This window comes from Desmodus rotundus, chromosome 5, assembly GCF_022682495.2.
Source record: "Desmodus rotundus isolate HL8 chromosome 5, HLdesRot8A.1, whole genome shotgun sequence".
Classification (NCBI taxonomy): Eukaryota; Metazoa; Chordata; class Mammalia; order Chiroptera; family Phyllostomidae; genus Desmodus; species Desmodus rotundus.
The window spans coordinates 149745362-149764229 of NC_071391.1; the positions used below are offsets into that span (position 1 = coordinate 149745362).

At 48.6% G+C, this 18868-nt stretch overlaps 1 protein-coding gene and 1 long non-coding RNA gene across 5 annotated transcripts in view; one reads left to right on the forward strand and one right to left on the reverse strand.

Annotated features, from left to right (window-relative positions):
* CAPN13 (calpain 13) overlaps positions 1-18399 on the forward strand; it is a 74834-nt gene extending 56435 nt beyond the window's left edge. The window contains exons 16-23 of one of the 3 annotated variants that reach the window (XM_045189301.3): positions 2416-2473; positions 2575-2633; positions 4141-4209; positions 5589-5664; positions 7504-7632; positions 8619-8674; positions 9235-9292; positions 17967-18399. In XM_045189301.3, coding sequence (XP_045045236.2) covers positions 2416-2473; positions 2575-2633; positions 4141-4209; positions 5589-5664; positions 7504-7632; positions 8619-8674; positions 9235-9261 — 474 coding nt within the window. In that variant the 3' untranslated portion in view covers positions 9262-9292; positions 17967-18399. The other 2 variants (XM_045189302.3, XM_045189300.3) reach the window with 2 other exon arrangements.
* Positions 491-6330, reverse strand: LOC128780963 (uncharacterized). 2 transcript variants are annotated; one of them, XR_008426899.1, is made up of 3 exons: positions 6195-6330; positions 2042-2124; positions 491-601 (listed from the first exon to the last, which is right to left on the reverse strand). It is a non-coding gene; the product is annotated as an uncharacterized lncRNA (long non-coding RNA). The 2 variants fall into 2 exon arrangements; XR_008426898.1 differs by lacking the exon at positions 491-601 and adding an exon at positions 1334-1452.
* Positions 18400-18868: the final 469 nt, after the last annotated feature.

An 18868-nucleotide genomic window follows, 5' to 3' on the forward strand; every position in this document is an offset into this window, starting at 1 on the left:
AAAAACAGCTGCCAAGGGCTCTGCACAATGGGCTCTTTACAATTAATAATCATGTTGGTGTGGAAAGTGATACAGATGATCGCAGGCATGGTGCCAGCCTCGGGCCAGGCAGAGGCCAAGGGCAGGAAGGATGCCAGGCATTCGGACAGCTGATGGGGCCATGGTGACCAGGAGGCAGCCCAAAGCGATATTATTCAGGTAGCCTAGGCTCAGAGGAGAACACAAGGAGAAATGAAAAACATGGCTGGCATGCAGGGTACATGGTGCAAGGAGCGGCTCTGTGTGGACCTCCTTGAAATCAATATGGGCCCTGGATTCGGGTCCACGTCTGGGCTGATTCCAAAGGTACTTGATACAAAATGATTGTCTCAGCCTGTGAGCTCCCGAAGGCAGGGATGACATCATGTGCATTCTTGTCCCCAAGACCTTCTCTGCCCTTGGCACAGAGAAGGTGCTCAGTCAATTTGCATTGAATGAAGACAGATTAGCTTCCCCAGAGCAGATGCCCAAGCTCAGGCCACTGCCCCAGGGTGACCAGCAGGACCTGATTAGGATACCTGAGACCAAGCTGGTGACAAAATCCTCAGCCTGGTCTGTGAACCTGCACATGGGAAATAAAAATGACAATTTGTGAGATGACAAATGGTGCAGATTCTCCTAATTAGCACTTTTCCAAACAACAACCAAATGTCTCTCACAGAGGGTAACTGGAGCCCACATGGGGCCCCTGTAGAAAGGAGGCACAGCCGCAGCTTGGTGCCAAGGAGCACGGCCAGAAAGTAGAACCCAGTCTGGACTCCAGCCCCTTCTCATCCCTCGCCTGGCACCCTTGAGTAGGACCAACTGGCGTCATTCTGCACAACCTGCAAACTCTACTCAGAGGTTGTCCCCTCCAAGAACAGTTGAAAGCAAAATATTTGTCTCTGCACCGCTGTGTCCTTTCTCCTGACCTCTTGTGCCCACTTAACTAGACTTAACCAAACAGGGGCTTGATAGTGCTGCTACCACGTGTCCCCTTCATCGACCACAGTAGTGGTGATGGTGCCCTAATCCAGGGGCTGCCTGTGGGCAGGCAAGGGTGCAGCTGGCATCTGGGACAGGCCAGGCCATCCATCCATCATTTATTCCATTGGCAAACATGTCCCCAAAACTTAGGACATTTCAAGTACCATACCAAGCTTTGGGAAAGCAGTGTTAGTCCTTGGGGATCTCATGTCAAGGTTGTAGAGACAGAGAGCAATTCCTTGCGGATTTGTTGAGGTCAACTTCATTTCTATTCCTATCCTCATCTCCTCAAACATTTTGGTGGTGACTGCATCCAGGGTTCAGGTCAGGGGCTGCGTCAGGAGGTGGTCAGACATGCAAAGGAAGGAGGTATGATCCACGCTTGTATTCTTGTTGGCTAGAATTTCCCGCCGACATGTCCACTGCTCTGCAGAGCTAGGTGCCATGCTGCTTTGGAGGAAAACACTGTTGACTGTGGGCATATGACACCAGCTTCCCTGACATAACCGACCCAGGAGACATTGGAGGGATGACCTTAGGGCCAACCCTGGGGACAGTGTGTTTGTCATCTATGGGGTACTGGTTCTCAGAAGAACCCCCAAAGGGCACCTTCTTCCATCTGAGCTGGTGCCACTCTTCAAAGCTACCTTCTGGGATACCTCACTCCAACTCTGTCCACCATGTAAAAGCTTTTCCAGGGTGTCGACATCCCTTCGTGCCCTCAGCTTTTACCAGCAGATGGAGAAACGGCCACATGTAGAACTGCTCTTCTTCTCTGTCAAGTCACCATGGAAGACACTGCCCATAAAGCTGCCCAGTTAATGCCTCCAGAAGTTCCAGCCAGAAAATGTTTCTCTTCCCTTAACCTCCGTTGCTTCCCGTTTTTAACCCAAGGAAAACCGTGACATCTCCCTTTCTGCTTCAGAGTCTGGGAAGACTAATGCTAAAGACTGTGCTGTATTAGAGCAGCTCCCCTCGGCCTTGATTCCCAGCATTTTCATCCTCTCACCACCACCACCCCCACACACACACGTACATTCAGTAGTCATGTTTTCTTAGTCTCTTTCTGGAAGCAAGTGGTGAATTGGTTCATTCGGTAACACTCCTCCTCGGGGGCTCCTGGTGGGGAGGAAGCAAACACTGCTGTTCAGCCCAAAACCAGTGAAGAGATAAATGCAAGGTACCCACACGAGGTATCAAATGTCAGGGGTAATCAGCACTACAGACAGGCAGGGGAGGGAGTTATCCCCATGGCCTGGAGCCATCAGGAAAGGCTTCCTGAAAAAAGGGACATGGGCACTGGGTGGGAACTGAGGTTAGAAGTCCAAGTGCTTTCAGGGAGCCAGGCCGCTGTGCCCCTCAGCTCCTGGGCGTGGAATGATTCCGGCATTCCTCCCTTGTTTGTATCAGGGACTAAACATTGATGCCACCCGGCTCCAGAGCCTTCTCAACCAGGAATTACTGCAAGGTAAGGGAGGCCCTGCTGTCCCCAACATCATCTCCACTGCCAAGCCAGTCCAACGCCCCCCTCCCTGACATTTCAGTCCCTCCTGTTCTTCCCTGTCTTAGGACTTCCAGGGGACACATTCTCTTTGGACGAGGCCCGCAGCATTGTGGCGCTGATGGATGTATCCTTTGCAGTCATGTCCTCCCTTCCCCATCTTCCCTGTGGGCTTCCCCCAGAGTCTAATTAGTGTGTTATAGAACCCCTTTCTCTCAATATTTTCCCTTCTTCTTGGTTCTAAGAGTTCACCACAGGGCCTAGGTTTCTGGGGATTCTAGACTAACTCCCTAACTCTCCAGAATAACCATAGCAACAATGGCAATAGTTACCATCTATCAATAACTACTGTGTGCCAAGAACTATATGGGTATATATATATATTCTTTCCTTGTAACAACCCCTGTGCTACGTATCACCATACAACAGCAGCAGGGGTTCAGAGAGGTTAAGTAACTTGCCCAGATTACACAGCTAGTCAGAATTTGTGCCTGGACTCCTGCCTCCTTGTGGCAGCGATGAAAACTCTTCCCCCCTGCCTTCCCTCGCCACTGAAGGAGCCTTCACTATTTGAATATCTTACTCAATAACCCCAATCACTGAAACTTGTAGAGAATCCTTAGGCTATATAGCAGTTGTAACCCCCATGGCAGATGGGGAGATGGAGGTTGGGGCTGCCCAGTGATGTGTCCAAGTTCCATGGACGCAAGTGGCAGAGCTGGGAATTGAACCCAGGTCCCCAGACTCCCATCCTGGGCTCTTTCCTCTGATGAGCTGTTTGGCCCCTCCCCTTGACAGGCAGGGAAGACTAGCTCCATGTGTGCATAACCCAGCTTCTGCCTGTAGCTCTTCCCTCAGTGTGGGCTGTCTCTGGGGGCAAGACAGATTCCCCTGCTCTTTCATTCTTAACAAGACTTGATTGGGAATTTGAAGCCTGACATTGTCAAACAAGAGGGCTTCTTGATGAAATCATAAATCAGGCCCTGTCTCTGCCTGCGGTGGTTTGGAATCGCTCAGAGACACTGCCCATCTCCGCAGATGAATGGAAATGGCCACAGCAGCCCCACAGCCTGGGGCGGGTAACCCACGCGAGTCGCATCCCCTGCAAAGCAGACAGGTCTTTGCCACCCTTCCTCTTCCTGACACTCCAGGTCCTGAGATACCCATTCTTTTTGTTAGTTCTCATGAAACCCATTGTACAGAGTGACCAGGGCTGGCTCTAATATACGACATGCCTTCCATCCATTCGCACGCACTTCCGGCCCACAGTCACTTCTCAGGCTGCTTCAGGAGTCACCATGCCCCCTCCTGCTCCTCCCCCTCTCCCCTGCTAGGAGCCCCAGCCCAGCTAGAGGGGGCTGTGTTTTGAGCTCTTTCTCTTCCCCTGGATGCAAGAGATGTTGGCTCCCTTTTCTCAGGACCTTCTCCTTGCAATTCTCCATTTTCTCTTGTAATATAAATCTAAGCTAGGTCCCTTTCAGACACAGCAAGAGCCAGCTGGCACGAGGCCACATCCCCATCGGGGTGATGTTGGACTGACCGTGTCACTAGCTGATGGATGGAGGGCTTATTGGTGGGACCTGCAGCCCTCTGCTCACTGCATGCTGGACTGCTTAACTCTTAACTCCCGGCAGCTGAAAGTGAATGGGCAGCTCGACCAAGAGGAGTTTTCCCGGCTGTGGAGCCGCCTCCTCCGCTGCCAGGTACCAGTGTGTTTTCTCGGGGTGGGCACTGTTCCATCCCACTGAGCAGATATGACTGGTGCCCGGTCCTGCACCAGGGGTGCAGGGCACAAGAGAAAGGAAACTTCACCCAGGCCTGGCTAGTTCTCCCTTCAGCCCTAAACACTTGAACTCAGCAATAAAATAAAGTTCCTGTGTGGGTGGCTATCCCAGGGTGTATCACCTAGTTCCTGGCTTAGGGTTATTTGGTTTCTCACAGAGCACTGCAGTGGTTGATATGTCCCCCCTGCGTTAGATTGTGGTGTCCCCAAGGGCAGGGCCTCCCGCATAGTCATCTTCCTTTCCCAGGGCTTTCCTTAGTGTCTAGCACACAGCTGATGCTCGAAAATGCTGAACAAATGACCAAACTAATGAATTACTGAGAGAGTGAGTGCATACCCCGTTGGGAACACACTCTTTCTATTTGGAGGTTATACCCAGATAAGGCCAGAAAAAGTGCTTCAGCTGCTATTTCACAACAATTGTCTCCTGACACGGCCTCAGTCGCACACAGACCGGGGGGCTATTTTCCCTTGGAGCAGCTCCTGCCTGTGGGCAGCTGTGCACTGGCCAACATTAGGAGCCCTGCCATCAGTTCCATGGTGCTTATAGGCTTAATCCAAGGTGGTCACTCCCCTGCTGAGCATCAGCGTCCTCACCTGCGAATCAAGGAGAGGTAGAAACGTGCTGGGCAGGTGGAGAGCCGCCTGCACAACCTGAGGTGTTAGGGCTGCTATCGCCTGCAACTGTGCCTGGTCCTGGGTATAGCCCTCACCTGCCTGCTGAGCTCCCTGCAGGGCACTCACTAGTGGGCGAGGCACTTTGTAAGTATCTGCTTATGCACTCCTTGCAATGAACCTAGCAGTTAGGTAATTAGCCCTGCACTGCAGATGGGCGAACAGGCCTGGAAAGATTAAGTAACTTGCTCAGGGTCACACAGCCGGGAACAAAAACCCAGTGAGGTGGTTTGCAAAGTCTGTGCTCACCCTACGCAAACGCTTTAGAACGCTCTGCACCTCCCTGGAAAGCCGTGAGCTGCCTGGAGCATGTGCCCGGAGCCCAGTGAAAGGCGTGAGGAAGAGGAGAGAGCAGGTTGGGAGAGGAAAGGTAGGGAAGGAAAGGAACCCCCAGCCCCACAGCTGGAGGTCAGAGTGGGCGGCTTTATCAGGCAGAGCCCACCCCTGCCCTCCCCGGCCTCAGCTGGGCTGCCCTGCCTGCCTGGGCGCTGAGCCCACTGGAGGTTTGGTGAAGCAGCCTCCAGAGACAGAAAAGGGATTTCCTGGACCTACCTCTACCTAGGATGTCCTCTTCAAGGTGGGCACTGGGACTCACAAGGGCTTCTTGCTTCTTTTCCGAATCAGAGGGTTTACCTGAACACCCAGGGGAACTCGGGCATTTTCCTGAGCTCGGATTTGTGGAAGGCCATAAGGAATACAGGTAAAGCCGTGATGATGGCGGGTGGCTGTGGTGTGTGATGTGTGTGACGCACACCAGTGGCACTCTGTAGGCAAGGCTGGCGCAGCGGTGTGGGATGGTGGGGACAGTGGGGATGGAGCAGAGCTGCGGCTTCCATGCCCCTCTCACCCTCTTGTACACCGGCCTCTGTGGGCCCCCAGGGTCTGGACTCATTCTCTAGCTTCCTTTGCCTGAGTCCTCAGGTACAGTCAGGCTGCCGATCCGCCTTCTCCCCAGCCCAACTCTAACGGTGAGAAAGTGACCCCACGTGATAGCTACCCGCCAGAAACGAAGCCCCCCTTGGAGATGCCTCCATCTCAGCACCTGAATCACTAGGGTTAAATCCCCACGGGAGGGCTGCCGACACACTCTCTTTACAGCGGGAGTGGGGCGAAATGAAAGCAGTGGCGTCTGCCTGCTTCAAGGAGGCAAGAGCTTTCAGTCCCGGGCTGACCACAGTGATTCCTTAGGGTGCAGGACTGCACCCTAGTTCAGCAAGGACTTGTACTCACGGTATCTCATCTGAGTGTCTCCACCGCTGGGAACTGGGAAGGGCAGGAATCAGTATCTCCACCATACCAATGGGGAATGGATCCCAAAAAGGTTAAGTCGAGAAATGGCACCTTCCTTAATAAATGTAAAATCGGCTGTCCCAGGTTACACCAGTCTTCATAGTTCTCCCTCCTGTGGCTGCTGGCCTGGCCTGGAGAGAGGGTGGAAATGTGGGCTGCTGCCACCCACTTGGGCATGTAGCCTCCCCTTCATTCTTCCTGGCAGAGAGCTGTGGTTCTCCAACTTGAGTGCTCATATGTCTGCGAGCTTGTTAAAACGTGGGCTGTGAGGGTTCACCGGCCATCCAACGTTTCCGCTCAGGAGGGCTGGGGTTGGCTCAAGAATTTGCTTTTCTGACAAATCCCCAGGTGAGGCCAAGCTCCTGGCCTGGGGAATGACACTTTGAGAATCACTGAGTAGCTCGTGAAAGATGAAACCTTTAAAGGGGAGCTCGCTAATGACTCTAGAATAATAGAAGGAAGAAGAAACAGAATAGTTGGAATTAGACTCAGAGCCTCCAAGGGCCGTAAGGCAAGCTGGAGAGGGCATGCCCCATTTAAAGGCATTCAAGCGCACATTTTATTAACTCTGCTGGAGACACAGTCTCTGGCTGGATGGGGCTTCTGGGCAACTGGGCATGACCCCTGATGGATGGGCTGCCTCACAAGCTTCCACTTGCTCACCAGAGCTCGGAGGTCACCTGAGGTTGGTATTTTCCTAGAGCTCATAACAAAATAGGCAAAGAGGGCAAGCCAGCTCGTCCTGCCCACCTGAGGCCACCTACAGAGATGCGTGTGGTCTCTCCTCTGAGGACCAGCCTCTCCCCTGGATGACCAGTTTAGGACTGACTCCCCCTCTTCCAGGAACTATCCGTAAGACCCTCCTGTGGCCGTGGGGTGGCGGAGGAAGGTGGCTTTTACGGGGTCACCAGCAGAGAGAGGTCTGACAGAGGCCTCTGCCATCTCACCTGGTAGTGATCAGATGATTCTGAAGGCTGAGGTACCCCTAAAACGTCAGGGTCTTAAGTATCTTGAGTTGGCTTCTGGCCAAACTCCAGAACGGTGTTGTTAGGGCCCAGCCACCACCAAGAAACAGGCAATGAGAGAATCATCAAAACACCAAAGAGGAGGAGGAGACGGGCCCTGAGGCTGAGTGGGAAATGGCGGTGGAAGGTCGCTGGGCCCCTGGAACCAGTTTCTCAGGCCTTTCAAGGCAGGTACCCCCCCACGCCCAGCCTCCTCCCCACTCACTGGCTCGCCTGTGGCCCAGACTTCCTTGCAGGGATCTCTGTCAGCAGTGAGCTGCTGGATCTCATGGCCCTCAGGTACAGCGACAGCTCCGGCAGGGTCAGCTTCCCCAGCCTGGTCTGCTTCCTGATACGACTGGAAGCCATGGCAAGTAAGTGTCACCTGGGGGACATCCTGGAGACCTTCACAGTGACCAAGAGCACAGGAGAGGACCAGGGATGTACTTCTGCCCCATCCTAGGTAGCCTGGACTCCTGCATGAGGAGCTGTTGCCCCAAGAGACAGAGCCAATGTCCACCTATGTAGTTGGTGTTGTTGGCCTGGGTCCCTGGCCCCCCTTCTGCACCCTTTTCTCCCCAGGAGATTGATTCTCCTATCCCGGGTCTCTCATCTTCTCCTCCCCTTTTTTGTTCAGTGCTTTTTCCGGGGCCAAGGTTAAATCACTGGGCCCCTCTCCAGGTTGAGTTTGTAGGTTAACCCTACTCTGCGGGCAGGCAGTGAGTGATTTGGATCTCTACTGACGAACTGCACACATGAGCAAATCGCTGGGGGCAGGAGGCCTTTCCACAGGCGTCACCAACTCAGCCATGCAGGCCAGACGTTTGAGACTTTGGAGCGGCATGCCTTTCTGTTGGAAATGTAATCTAATGTGAGCCCCACGCCATAGAGCAGCTCCAAGTGGAGCTGCCGTGGTGGAGGTAGCAGTGGGATCTGGCCCCAGCTCTAATCCTCGCACCATTCCTGCCTCGCGGCCCCTCTGAGCTCAGCAATTCATGTTATGACTGCGAGAACAGAGCCGTGGGAGGGCAGCCGGGAACCGGAGGCATAAACCTTGCTCCGAAGAGTTTTCAGTGGGACAAGGGAAATTCCCCAAATGCTGCCCCTGAAATAATTCCTAAGACAAGCCCACACGTCCCCATGGCCAAGTGTGGAGATGCACAGCGCAGAGAGTCTGAGAGGGGAAGAGGGCATGTGGGTCAGAGTTGTCAGGATGCTATTTGGAAGACGTGAGCCCAGAGCGGTCCCCCGGGAGCAAGGCCGAGCCGAGCACACCCTGTGGAGAGGGAGGCCTTTGCATAGAACCGTGGCACCTGCTTTTATATCTGCCTGGCCTGACTCCTCTCCTCCTTTACCTTAGAGGCTTTCCAGAACCTCTCCAAGGACGGACAAGGACTCTACCTGACGAAAACGGAGGTGAGCTGCCTTGCCCTCCCAGAACCCGAGTACAGCCCTAGGCCTCCTCCGCATCTCTGGTTCCAGGGGGCATTTTTCTCCCTGAGGATATCGAACAGCCTGTCACAGGCCAGCCAAGCTGCCAGCCCCCCTGTCTCCAATTACTGCCTTTATATATTGCTGGCTGCCAAGCCTGCTTTAGGATCTTGGCAGACAGATTTTATTTTTTTTCCGATAGCTTAATAAAGCAGAGGATTATGTGGGAGTCATAAATCCAGGAGGGAACTGAAGAACACTTGCTGAGCTCACTGTACATTAAACTTACTCCCATTGAGTTTTAGAAGAGCCTCCTGGCCCAGCCAGCTGGTCGACCTCTGCTCTCCCACTGCCTGGCTGTTCAGGGAGCAGCAGAAGATGCACTGTGACAGGGGGCTGGACCTCCTGCTTGGGTTCGAATTAGCCAGAAAGGGTTGATGAGACCAGACTGAGATCTTTCAAGGGAGGAGGGTGCCACTTGCCCTGATCTGTGTGAAGCTAAGACGTTTAAAGACTGGTTGTTAATGATAATGCTTATTTTGTAGTGGATGAACCTGGTCATGTACAACTGAAGCAGGGAATAAAGCAGACCCCAGAGTCCAGGTAAGACATGGCTGCTTTAGCATCATTTCTTCCTAGGGGCACAATTCCCTTCACCTGCACATGAGGTTCTTTCCCTGGGAGGAGCCTCCCACGAGGTTACAGAGCCCTTCTGTGGGTGAAACAAGGCTCAGCGGCTTAGGGGGGCCCTGAGTTTTAAGGCCAATGTTGCAGATTCCATCCCAGCCGTGGGGAGCAGTGGGCATTCCTGAAAGAGAGTGGCCTGAAAGTCATGAGTGAGGGATTTAGAATTCTGCTTTTAAAATTATTTTATTTTTATTGAGATATAATTGATATTTAACACTGTGTTGGTTTTAAATATGTAACAATGATTTGATCTATGTATATATGATAAAATGATCACCACGATACATTTCGTTAACATCTGTCACCACACACAGTTCAAATTTTTTCTTATGATGAAAACTCGTATGACTTACTCTCTTAGCAACTTTCAAATGTGCAATAAAGTATTGTTCACTACAGCCACCACGCCGTGCATCCCCAGGACTTACTTATCCTAGAACTAGAAAGTTGTACCTTTTGACCCATTTTGCCCACCCTGCAACCCCCACCTCTGCATCTGTGAGTTCGGTTTTCTTTTGTTGGGGGTGGGGGTTAGCTTCCACATATAAGCGAAATCATGTGGTATTTGTCTTTCTCTGTCTGACTTATTTTTCCTAGCACAATGCCCTCAAGGTCCACCCCTGTTGTCACAACGGCAGGACTGCCTTCTTTTTTATAGCTCAGTAGTATTCCATTGTACATATACACCACATTCTCTTTATCCATCCATCCTTCTTCCACTGATGGACCTTACCTTGTTTTCATGCCTGGCTAATGTGGATAATGCTGCAGTGAACACAGGGGTGCAGGTATCTTTTCAAGTTATTGTTTTTGTTTCCTTCAGATAAATACCCAGAAGTTGAATTGTTGGATCATATGGGAGTTCCATTTTTTTTTTTAATGTTTTGAGGAACCTCCACACTGTTTTCCACAGTGGCTGCACCAATTTACATCCCTACCAACTGTGCACCATGGCTCCCTGTCCTCCACCTCTTCCACAGCAATTCTCTCTTGTCTTTTGGATACCAGCCATTCTAACAGGTGTGAGGTGATTAACTTATTGTGGTTTTGATTTGCATTTCCCTGATGATTAGCGATGTTGCAACTTTTCATGTACGCATTGGCCGTCTGTATGTCTTCTTTGGAAAAAAAAATCTATTCAGATTTTATGCCCATTTTTAAATCACCTTGTCTTTTCTACTCAGTTGTATGAATTCTTTGTATATTAAGGGTATTAAACCCTTATCAGATATATGATTTGCAAGTATTTTTTTCCCATTCACTAGGTTGCCTTTTCATTTCGTTGATTTCTTTTGCCTGTGCAGAAGCTTTTTAGTTTGATGTAGCCTCACTTGTTTATTTTTCCTTTCATTGCTTTTGCTTTTGCTTTTGGGGTCAAATCCTCATTGGCAAGACCAATGTCAAGGAGATTACCCCATATACTTATTTTCTTCCAGGGTCTTAAACAGTGGTGTAAAACAGGGGTCCAGTTTTGTTCTAGAATTCTTCATTGAAGTTCCAAAGAGGAAAGGCAATCATTAATTGCAGGAAAGGTGAATGTGTGGAGCAACCAAAATGACCAGACCTTGGGAGACCGAAAGCTGGGTCCAGCCCCAGGTCCTCCATTGCCCCACTATGTAGCTTTGGACCCATCACAGACATCTGTAGGCATCACAATCTAATCCTCTAGCATGAGTGTGCTGAAGAATTAATGCTCAGGTAACATTTCTTCCTATTTACTTTTAGGGAACAGACTCTACAGATACATAGTCCGCACCCCACCCTACTGTAGCAGAAGCCCCTGCAGAGTCTGCTAGAATCTTCCAGGACTGGGGAGCTCAATATTTTGTGCCCCCGTCGTTGGACATCTTTGGGTGTTAGGTATTCTTTATCGACAGGCAGCAATCTACTCTCTGGATCACTGTAGACAAAAAGACTGGACATGCCACCTGTAAATACTTGAGAATAGCTTTGCTGCCCAACCCAAAGCTTCTCTTCTTTAGTTATCCCTGGTGGCTCTCATCTAGAACCTACTGGTAGCCATTCTCTACATGCCAATGTCCCTTTGGAGTGGACAGTTCTCCAGTGAGCAGTCCTGTGATCCACACGTTCTGGGCTCCTATTGTTTTCATAAACAGCATTCATTTAATCTCCCAATCATGTACCTGGAAATCAAGACACAGGCACTGTCTCCATAAAGAAATCATATTTAAGCATAAATATTCCGTGATGAACACGTAGTGCCTCCTAAGGAACACAAGTTAACAAACATTGCAGAGATTCAAGTTAATTAGATTCAACTATATTTTCTTGAATTCCCCTCTCATTCTTTTTTAAAATAGAACATTTGATCCTTTCCAATTTCCAATCTGCCTGATTCCTATGTCAATCTGTATGATTTCTAACATCAAGATTGATCCTTCAATTGTATATTTAAAGCTAATCTTGCATATTGGACCTAAAGCTTGAACTTTTGAAATAGCTGGACTCCCATTATCCTTCCTCCTACAAAGGCTCTCAATTTCCTCTTTACTAATTTTTCCACACTTCCTGTTCCTTAAGCTTATCTCAGAAGGAAGTGTACTGTAAGTGGCATGATTTTGTGTATTTCAGTCTCATTCAGTAATGCCTGTCATCCTCCGAGTGTTCCCCTGACTTCCTCATTAATCACCGCCCTCTGCTATCACATTACTGAAGCATAGCCGCTCACTCTTGGCTCATGGGCTGCTTTGCAGAATTGGAGGCAGGAGGATGAGTAACTTCTGCCCCCAAATCTACAATCCCACTTTCATCTGTAATCATCTCCCAGCTCCCTCCTGTTATGCTAGAGGGCATATCCCTCTGCGGGGGGTCTTGGATCTAATTACCTTCCACCTTTGCAAGGGTTTGATTGAATGAGTTCTTTCCTCTGGCTTCTGAATACTAAGCCTCTCTCTCTTCTGGAGCCTTCCAACTCCCATGCAAACATGCTTACCTTTTAAACTTCCTCCATCTCATAGTCCCTTCCAGCTACAACTCCATCTCTCCCCTCCCTTTACAGCAAAATTTTATCAGGAGCTAATTGTCTCCCCATCTTTCCCTCCCACTCTCTCCTAGAATTACTTCAATTTGGATTTCTCAGACTTTTGCATTGGCTCCCTACCTGATTTTTTTTATGTCCATCTATATCCCTCAAGTAAATTTCCTGAAGTCTGAGCACGCTTTTAAAAATTCAGATATGATCATTGCACTCCCCAGGTTAAAATCCTTCGGTGTCTTCCTACTGATATCCAGGAAAAGTATGACGCCATGAACGTGGGCTGCATTGGCTTGTCCCTGCCCACCTATCTGACCCCACCTTGTCTCTCTCCTCCTTCCTGTGCTCTACTCCCACCCCTCCAGCATTACCTTTATTTCCTTGAATGTTCTGTTCTTTTCCCAACCTCATGTCCTTTGCCCTTAATGTCTGCTCAGCCCTGGGGTTAGTTACCTCACTCCTGAGCGTTCCTGTCTTAGCCCTATTGAGTTCCCATATTATTTGCTCACATAGCACGCTTCCCCAATCACAACATTCAAAACACGTTTTTGTTGTTGTTGCCAACTCCTTTCTTTTTTTGGAGCTTTATCGAGATATAATTTGCACACCATACAGTCTACCCAATGAAGGTACAGAGTTCAGTGCTTTTTGATACAGTCACAGAGCTATGCAACCATCACCACTATGTAATTTTAGACTATTTTTCATCACCACAAAAAGCAACCCCATGCCCATCAGCAGTCACTTCCTAATTCTGCCTGACCCCGCCAGTCCTAGGCAACCTCTGTGCTACTCTCTCAATCCATAGATTTGCCTAACCTTGACATTGTACATAACTGGAATCATATGATATGTGGTCTTCTGTGAGTGCCTTCTCTTACTTAGCATGACACTTTCACAGCTTATCCATGTGGTAGCATGTATCAAGACATCCCTTCTTTTTAGTGCCAAATCACATTTTATTTTGTCGATACACCATATTTTATTCATCCATTCATAACCTGATAGACATTTAGGTGGTTCCTACTTTTTTGGCTACTGTGGACAATCCTTCTGTGCACGTCCGTGTCCAAGTTGTTGCACAGGTGCGTGTTTCCATTTTGTTTGGGTGTGTAGGAGTAGAACTTCTGGGTCACATGGTAACTCTGTGTGGAACATGTTGAGGAACTGCCGACTGTTTTCCAAAGCAGCTACACCGTGTTACATTCGCACCAACAGTGAATGGGAGGTCCCATTTCTCCACGTCTTCCCCAGCACTTGTTGCTGTCTGTCTTTTTTATCGCGGCCATGCGAGAGGGTGTGAAGTGATATCTTACTGTGGTTATGATTTGCAGTTCCCTGGTGGCTTGTGATGTTAAGTATCTTTTCAGTGTTTGTTGGCCATTAGTATAACTTCCTTAAAGAAATGTCTATTGAAATCATTTGTCCATTTTTAAATTGGGTTATTTGTCTTTTTGTTACTGAGTTATAAGACATACATACAGGGTGGGAAAAGTAGGTTTGCAGTTGTGAATACATGAAACACCGAGTTTATTCTTGTATTATTATTATATTATTTGTATTACAACTGTAAACCTACTTTTGCCCACCCTGTATTCTAGTACAAGTCCCTTAGTCATGTATGCAATTGCAAACATTTTTCTCCCATTTTTCAGCTTGTCTTTTAAGTTTCTTGATGATATTTTTTATAGAACATGAATTTTTAATTTTGATAAAGTCCAAATTATTTGTGCGGTTTTTTTGGTCACTTGTACTTTAGGTGTTTTATATAAGAAATCATTGCCTAACCAAAGATCGTGAATATTTACTTCTAGTTTTTGCTAAAATCTTTATAGTTTAACTTTTACTTTTATAGTTTTTAATTTAGACTTTGATCCATTTTGACACAATTTTTGTGTATGATGCGATGTAGGGATCTAACTTTATTCTTTTGCGTGTACATATCCGCGTGTCCACTTCTGTTGAAAAGACTATTCTTTGCTCCATTTTTCTTGGCACCCTTTCCAAAAATCAATTTATCATAATGTAGAGATTTTTTTTCTAAATTTTAAATTCTATTCCTACCCTTATGCTGGTAATGTGCTTATTACTATAGTTTTGTAGAATGTTTTGAAATCAGGAAGTGTGAGTCTCCGATTTGGTTTTCTTTTTTCAAGATTGTTTGGATGATTCTGAATTTCTTGAATTTACATGTACATTTTAGGATCAGCTTGATAAATTCTGCATTAAAAAAAGGCAGCTGGGATTTTGATAGCAGTTGTATAAATCTGCAGATTGGGAGTATTGCTATCTTCGCAATAGGCAATGTATGATTTTCTGACCCATGAACATGAGATGTCTTTCTGGGGTTTTTTTAGACCTCCTTTAATTTCTTTCAAAAATGTTTTATTGTGTATGGTTTAGAAGTCCCATGCTTTTTTTTTGTTACATTTATTCCCAAGCATTGTGTTCTTTACAATGCTATTATAAATAAAATTGATTGACATATGTTGATCTTATATTCAGCCACCTTGCTAAACTTAATTTTTAGTTCTAGGAATCAGGGGATTCCTTAGGATTTTTTATATACAAAATTATGTCATCTGTAAATGGAGAGTTTTATTTCTTTCACCCCAATCTAGATGGCTTTTATTTATTTTTCTTGTCTAATGTCCTGGCTAGAATTTTCAGAATGATGCTGAATAGAGGTGGAGAAGGTAGACATTCTTTTGTCCCTTACCTTGGGAGAAGATACCCAAGTCTTTCACCAAGAAGTATAATGTTAGCTTTGGGTTTTTGTAGATACCGTTAGTTAAGTTAAGAAAGTTCCCCTCGGCTTATAGTTTGCTGAGCCTTTGCTGATGCCTGTATTCCCTGCCACACTGCAAGCCCAGGTAGGTCTTATTTGTTGCTCTCTCGTTAGCATGTAGCAAAGTGCCTGGCACAGAGAAACCATTCAGTAACGATTTCCCAAACGACTGAATGAAATTGTCCCTTCGGATTTGCGTCTTTGTTTAGTTCTCATCCCAACTTTTGTAAATATTGTCTTAAGCCCATGAGTCTTCCTGATATTTCAGCTATTTCTCTATTTTCTTCCCCGTTGGGATTACTGGAGAGCAGACAGTTAACATTATCTTTTTATAATTTCAAATACACCATGATCAATATTCTTTTTAAAAGGCTATTATCTGACCTATGGATCTTCTTGCCCCTTTGAAATCTGTTTTCCTAAGTCCAGGGCACATTTTACCTCCATCCAACATTCCCTGACTTTGCTGCTACAAGGTCAAAGTTGCAGGATTTTCATCATACCCAGGTAAAATTAGCAAAGAGACTCATTGCTGGCCAGCATTCAGTGCAGAGGAGAATTCCCTCTCCTCGCTCACGTGGTACTCTGTGCAATGAAGCAGCCACTGGGACCCATGGAGGCCTTGTCAGATGAGCTCTGCGAGCTTCTGCCCAGAGACCCGGGGTGGCTGAAGCCCCTCACCAGTCTGCTTTCCTCCCAGGTCACTGCCTACAAGCTATGGCGAGCTTCCGCCTGCTCTCGGACTGCCCAGGCAAGCTGTGCTGCCCCACCGCTGTGAGCACACTTCTGCCCCGCTCACCTTCAACCGTCTGCTTGCCTCTGCCGCAGTAAATTAGGAAAAAGAAGCGTGCAGCCAGACAACCCTATCTGTTTCTCTTTACAAACCGTGCACCTCCATTGCCACACTGTGGGCAACGTGTGTGTTAAAAATCTTAAAGGATATCGAGTTCATACGTTAAAAAATGAAAATAGTCAGTGCTTCGATATATGGTCCTGGGACGTTTCAGACCGTGTTGATTTTAACTGATTTCAGTCTAGAGGTTTAACACACTGCGAGCAAGCCACAGGCTGAGACAGTTTGGCTGGCTGATATCACCCCCCTCTTGTTACTCTGCTGTCAGTGCGGAGGTAAAGCATCTTATTCTAACAAAGTCGGTATGTGTAACAGTTTCCCACTACACAGAAATAAAGTGTCTGGGGCAATGGGCCAGCTTCTCCTACTCTGCGTGAGGGTGAAAGGAGGGTGGCGGTCCCCCTGATCCAGCTGGTGAACCAACAACCCACCGCAGTCCCAGCAGAGTGGGTTTGCGTCCCTCCTAATGAACCCATGACTCTGTCCTTGAGAACAGGAAATTCTTCTCGAGATCTGGGAGTCTGTATTTGCCTCTGGTGATGGGAAAGCTCCTGAATTCCTTAGGCAGACCACACCTGTTGATGGCCGGGCACCCTTCAGACTCAGGGTGCCCCGCCTTCCAGAGCTGGCTTTTAAAGAGGAATGCATCCAACTAGGGAACTGGCATGGACATAAACCACGGAGGGGCAAGCTGCAATCCAGCCAAGAGGAGATCCAGCTGTGTGAGGGCCAGGGCTGTGTGGCAGAACAAGAGCGCAGGAGGCCCCGCGGGGTTAGGAAAAGTGACCTGGGGGAAAGGAACCAGCAGCTTTATCTGGCTACTTAATCGTGGGGAAAATGGTGTTCAGAAGGGTTTTGAAATTATGCTGGGGACTTTGGAAGAAGTATTAGGATAATGATATAAATTAAGCAGATTTTTTCACTGCGGTCATTAGTAGTTCCTGGAAGAACAAAGAATGATAGAAGAAAGGAAGTGTGATCCTAGAGTTTTTCTCCACTCAGCGGTGAACATAATTGTAATAAAATAAAAATTGAATGTTGATTTAGCAAAAAATGGGACAAGATCTATAAGACGACATAGAGAGCAAAGAATAGGAAGGTGGCTTCGGAGCATCCCAGTGTCATCTTCCATCATAAGTCAGTAGGCATTCACATCCATCAGCCCAGGGTTAACCACGCGAGCGTATTATTTAGACACGTGGAGGTCAGCGTCAGAAGGGAAAGTTTGTGGAGAGGAATTTAGAACACGAATGGAACAGGGGACTGCCATTTTTCCTTCATGCCTTATAATGCTAGTTGAATTTTTAAATTACGTACTTGGGCTGGATTTTTACAAAAAAATCAGCAAACTAGCGAATCTCAAGAGCAGAGGAGAGAGAGAGAAGAGTCGAGGCTGCTTTACCACGTGAGCAGGAAAGTTGACTGATTATGGTCGTAAAAAAAATGTTTCTCCAAGAATGTCATTTTCATCCAAGACATGCACACATGAAAAAGCCACTCTCCGGCGGGTCCACGGCCAGCAGAGCAGAGCTCAGCGGGAACGGAGCACGGAGCTGCTGTCTGTCACAGCTGCCTCTGCGCTCGGTTCTTCCAACCTGCCCGGGGCAGGGTTCAGAGCAACACCCACTCGCCAATCTTCTCTCCACTTGGCTGTGGATGCTCGGGTGCTCAGTAGGCTGCGGTCTGCACCCAGACAGGGCAGAGTGGGTGGGTAGGGTGCCCCCAAGGAATTTTGAAGAATGAGATGGTGGAGACCTTCGCATCCACTAGGGAGTCTCGGGCGTGGTGGGGCTGGTCCAGGCTTGCCGGCAGGTGGTGTCTGCTCCATCTGCTGTCTGGGGCCTGAAAGGTATTCATGGGAAGGGGGCTGGGTCTCCGTGGTCACTCAGAGGAAGGAGAAGCTTCTGCACTCTCCCTGGGCCTCCTGTGTCTGAGCATCTGTGTGTTTCTCTAGGACAAGCTCCCAGTGATTAGTCAACGACCTGCTCTCAGCCCAGCGGGCTGTGCTCACCCATGAGTGTGATGCCAGTGACATTTGTCCTGCTGGAAATGTAGTCACAGCTGCATCCCAGGAGCCTGGGCCAGGTCCTTCACTGGGCCAGGCTCTGGTAATCCTGAGGTCACAGAGCAGGTCCCCTGAGAGCTGTGGGACATCAGTCTGGAGTCTCCTGGAAAATGAAGCAGAAGATGCTTATTCCCCTGTGAGAAAGAGGGGGCCCTCCCACCAGTCCAATCCATGTTTTGGAAAAGCCAGAGTGAGCCCATCTGCCTGCCCACACAGTGCTGGGGTGACCCAGGAATAGCCCATTGGGTGTTTGCAGGCTAACCACACTCTCCCGTGTCTGAATCCTGATTGCTTCACAGCCAGACGACAAAATAAAACATGGTTCCTGTAAAGGTCTTGGACTCCGTGACACATAGACTCTTTGTTCTGGATGAAAAATACATTTGGGGGAGGAGAAATCCAGCCAGCAAGGCAGGTGCCTCCCACCCCCCTTATCCATCAAACTGCCTCCATGTCCCTCCAAAAGATCATAGCCCCCCAGAGCACAGAAGAGGCTCTGGCCAGTGACCAGGCCAGGCCCCACTCAGGAGAACCTGTGGTTACGGAACTCCTTCCCAGAAGCAGCTCCCAGGGGGAGAATCCTTGCGATTCTCTGTGTCCAGGGGACAGGAGGCTGGGGGCCTTCTGGAGTGTGACCTTTCTGACCAGACACCATCAGGAGGCAGATGGAAAGGGAAGGTAGGGGTGCGCTGTTATGCAGACCCCACGCTCAGGGCAAGGTTGGTGTTCAGAAGGGGACACATTCTCATACCAGGGACAAACACACAGCCCACAAACCCGCAGCCCACAGG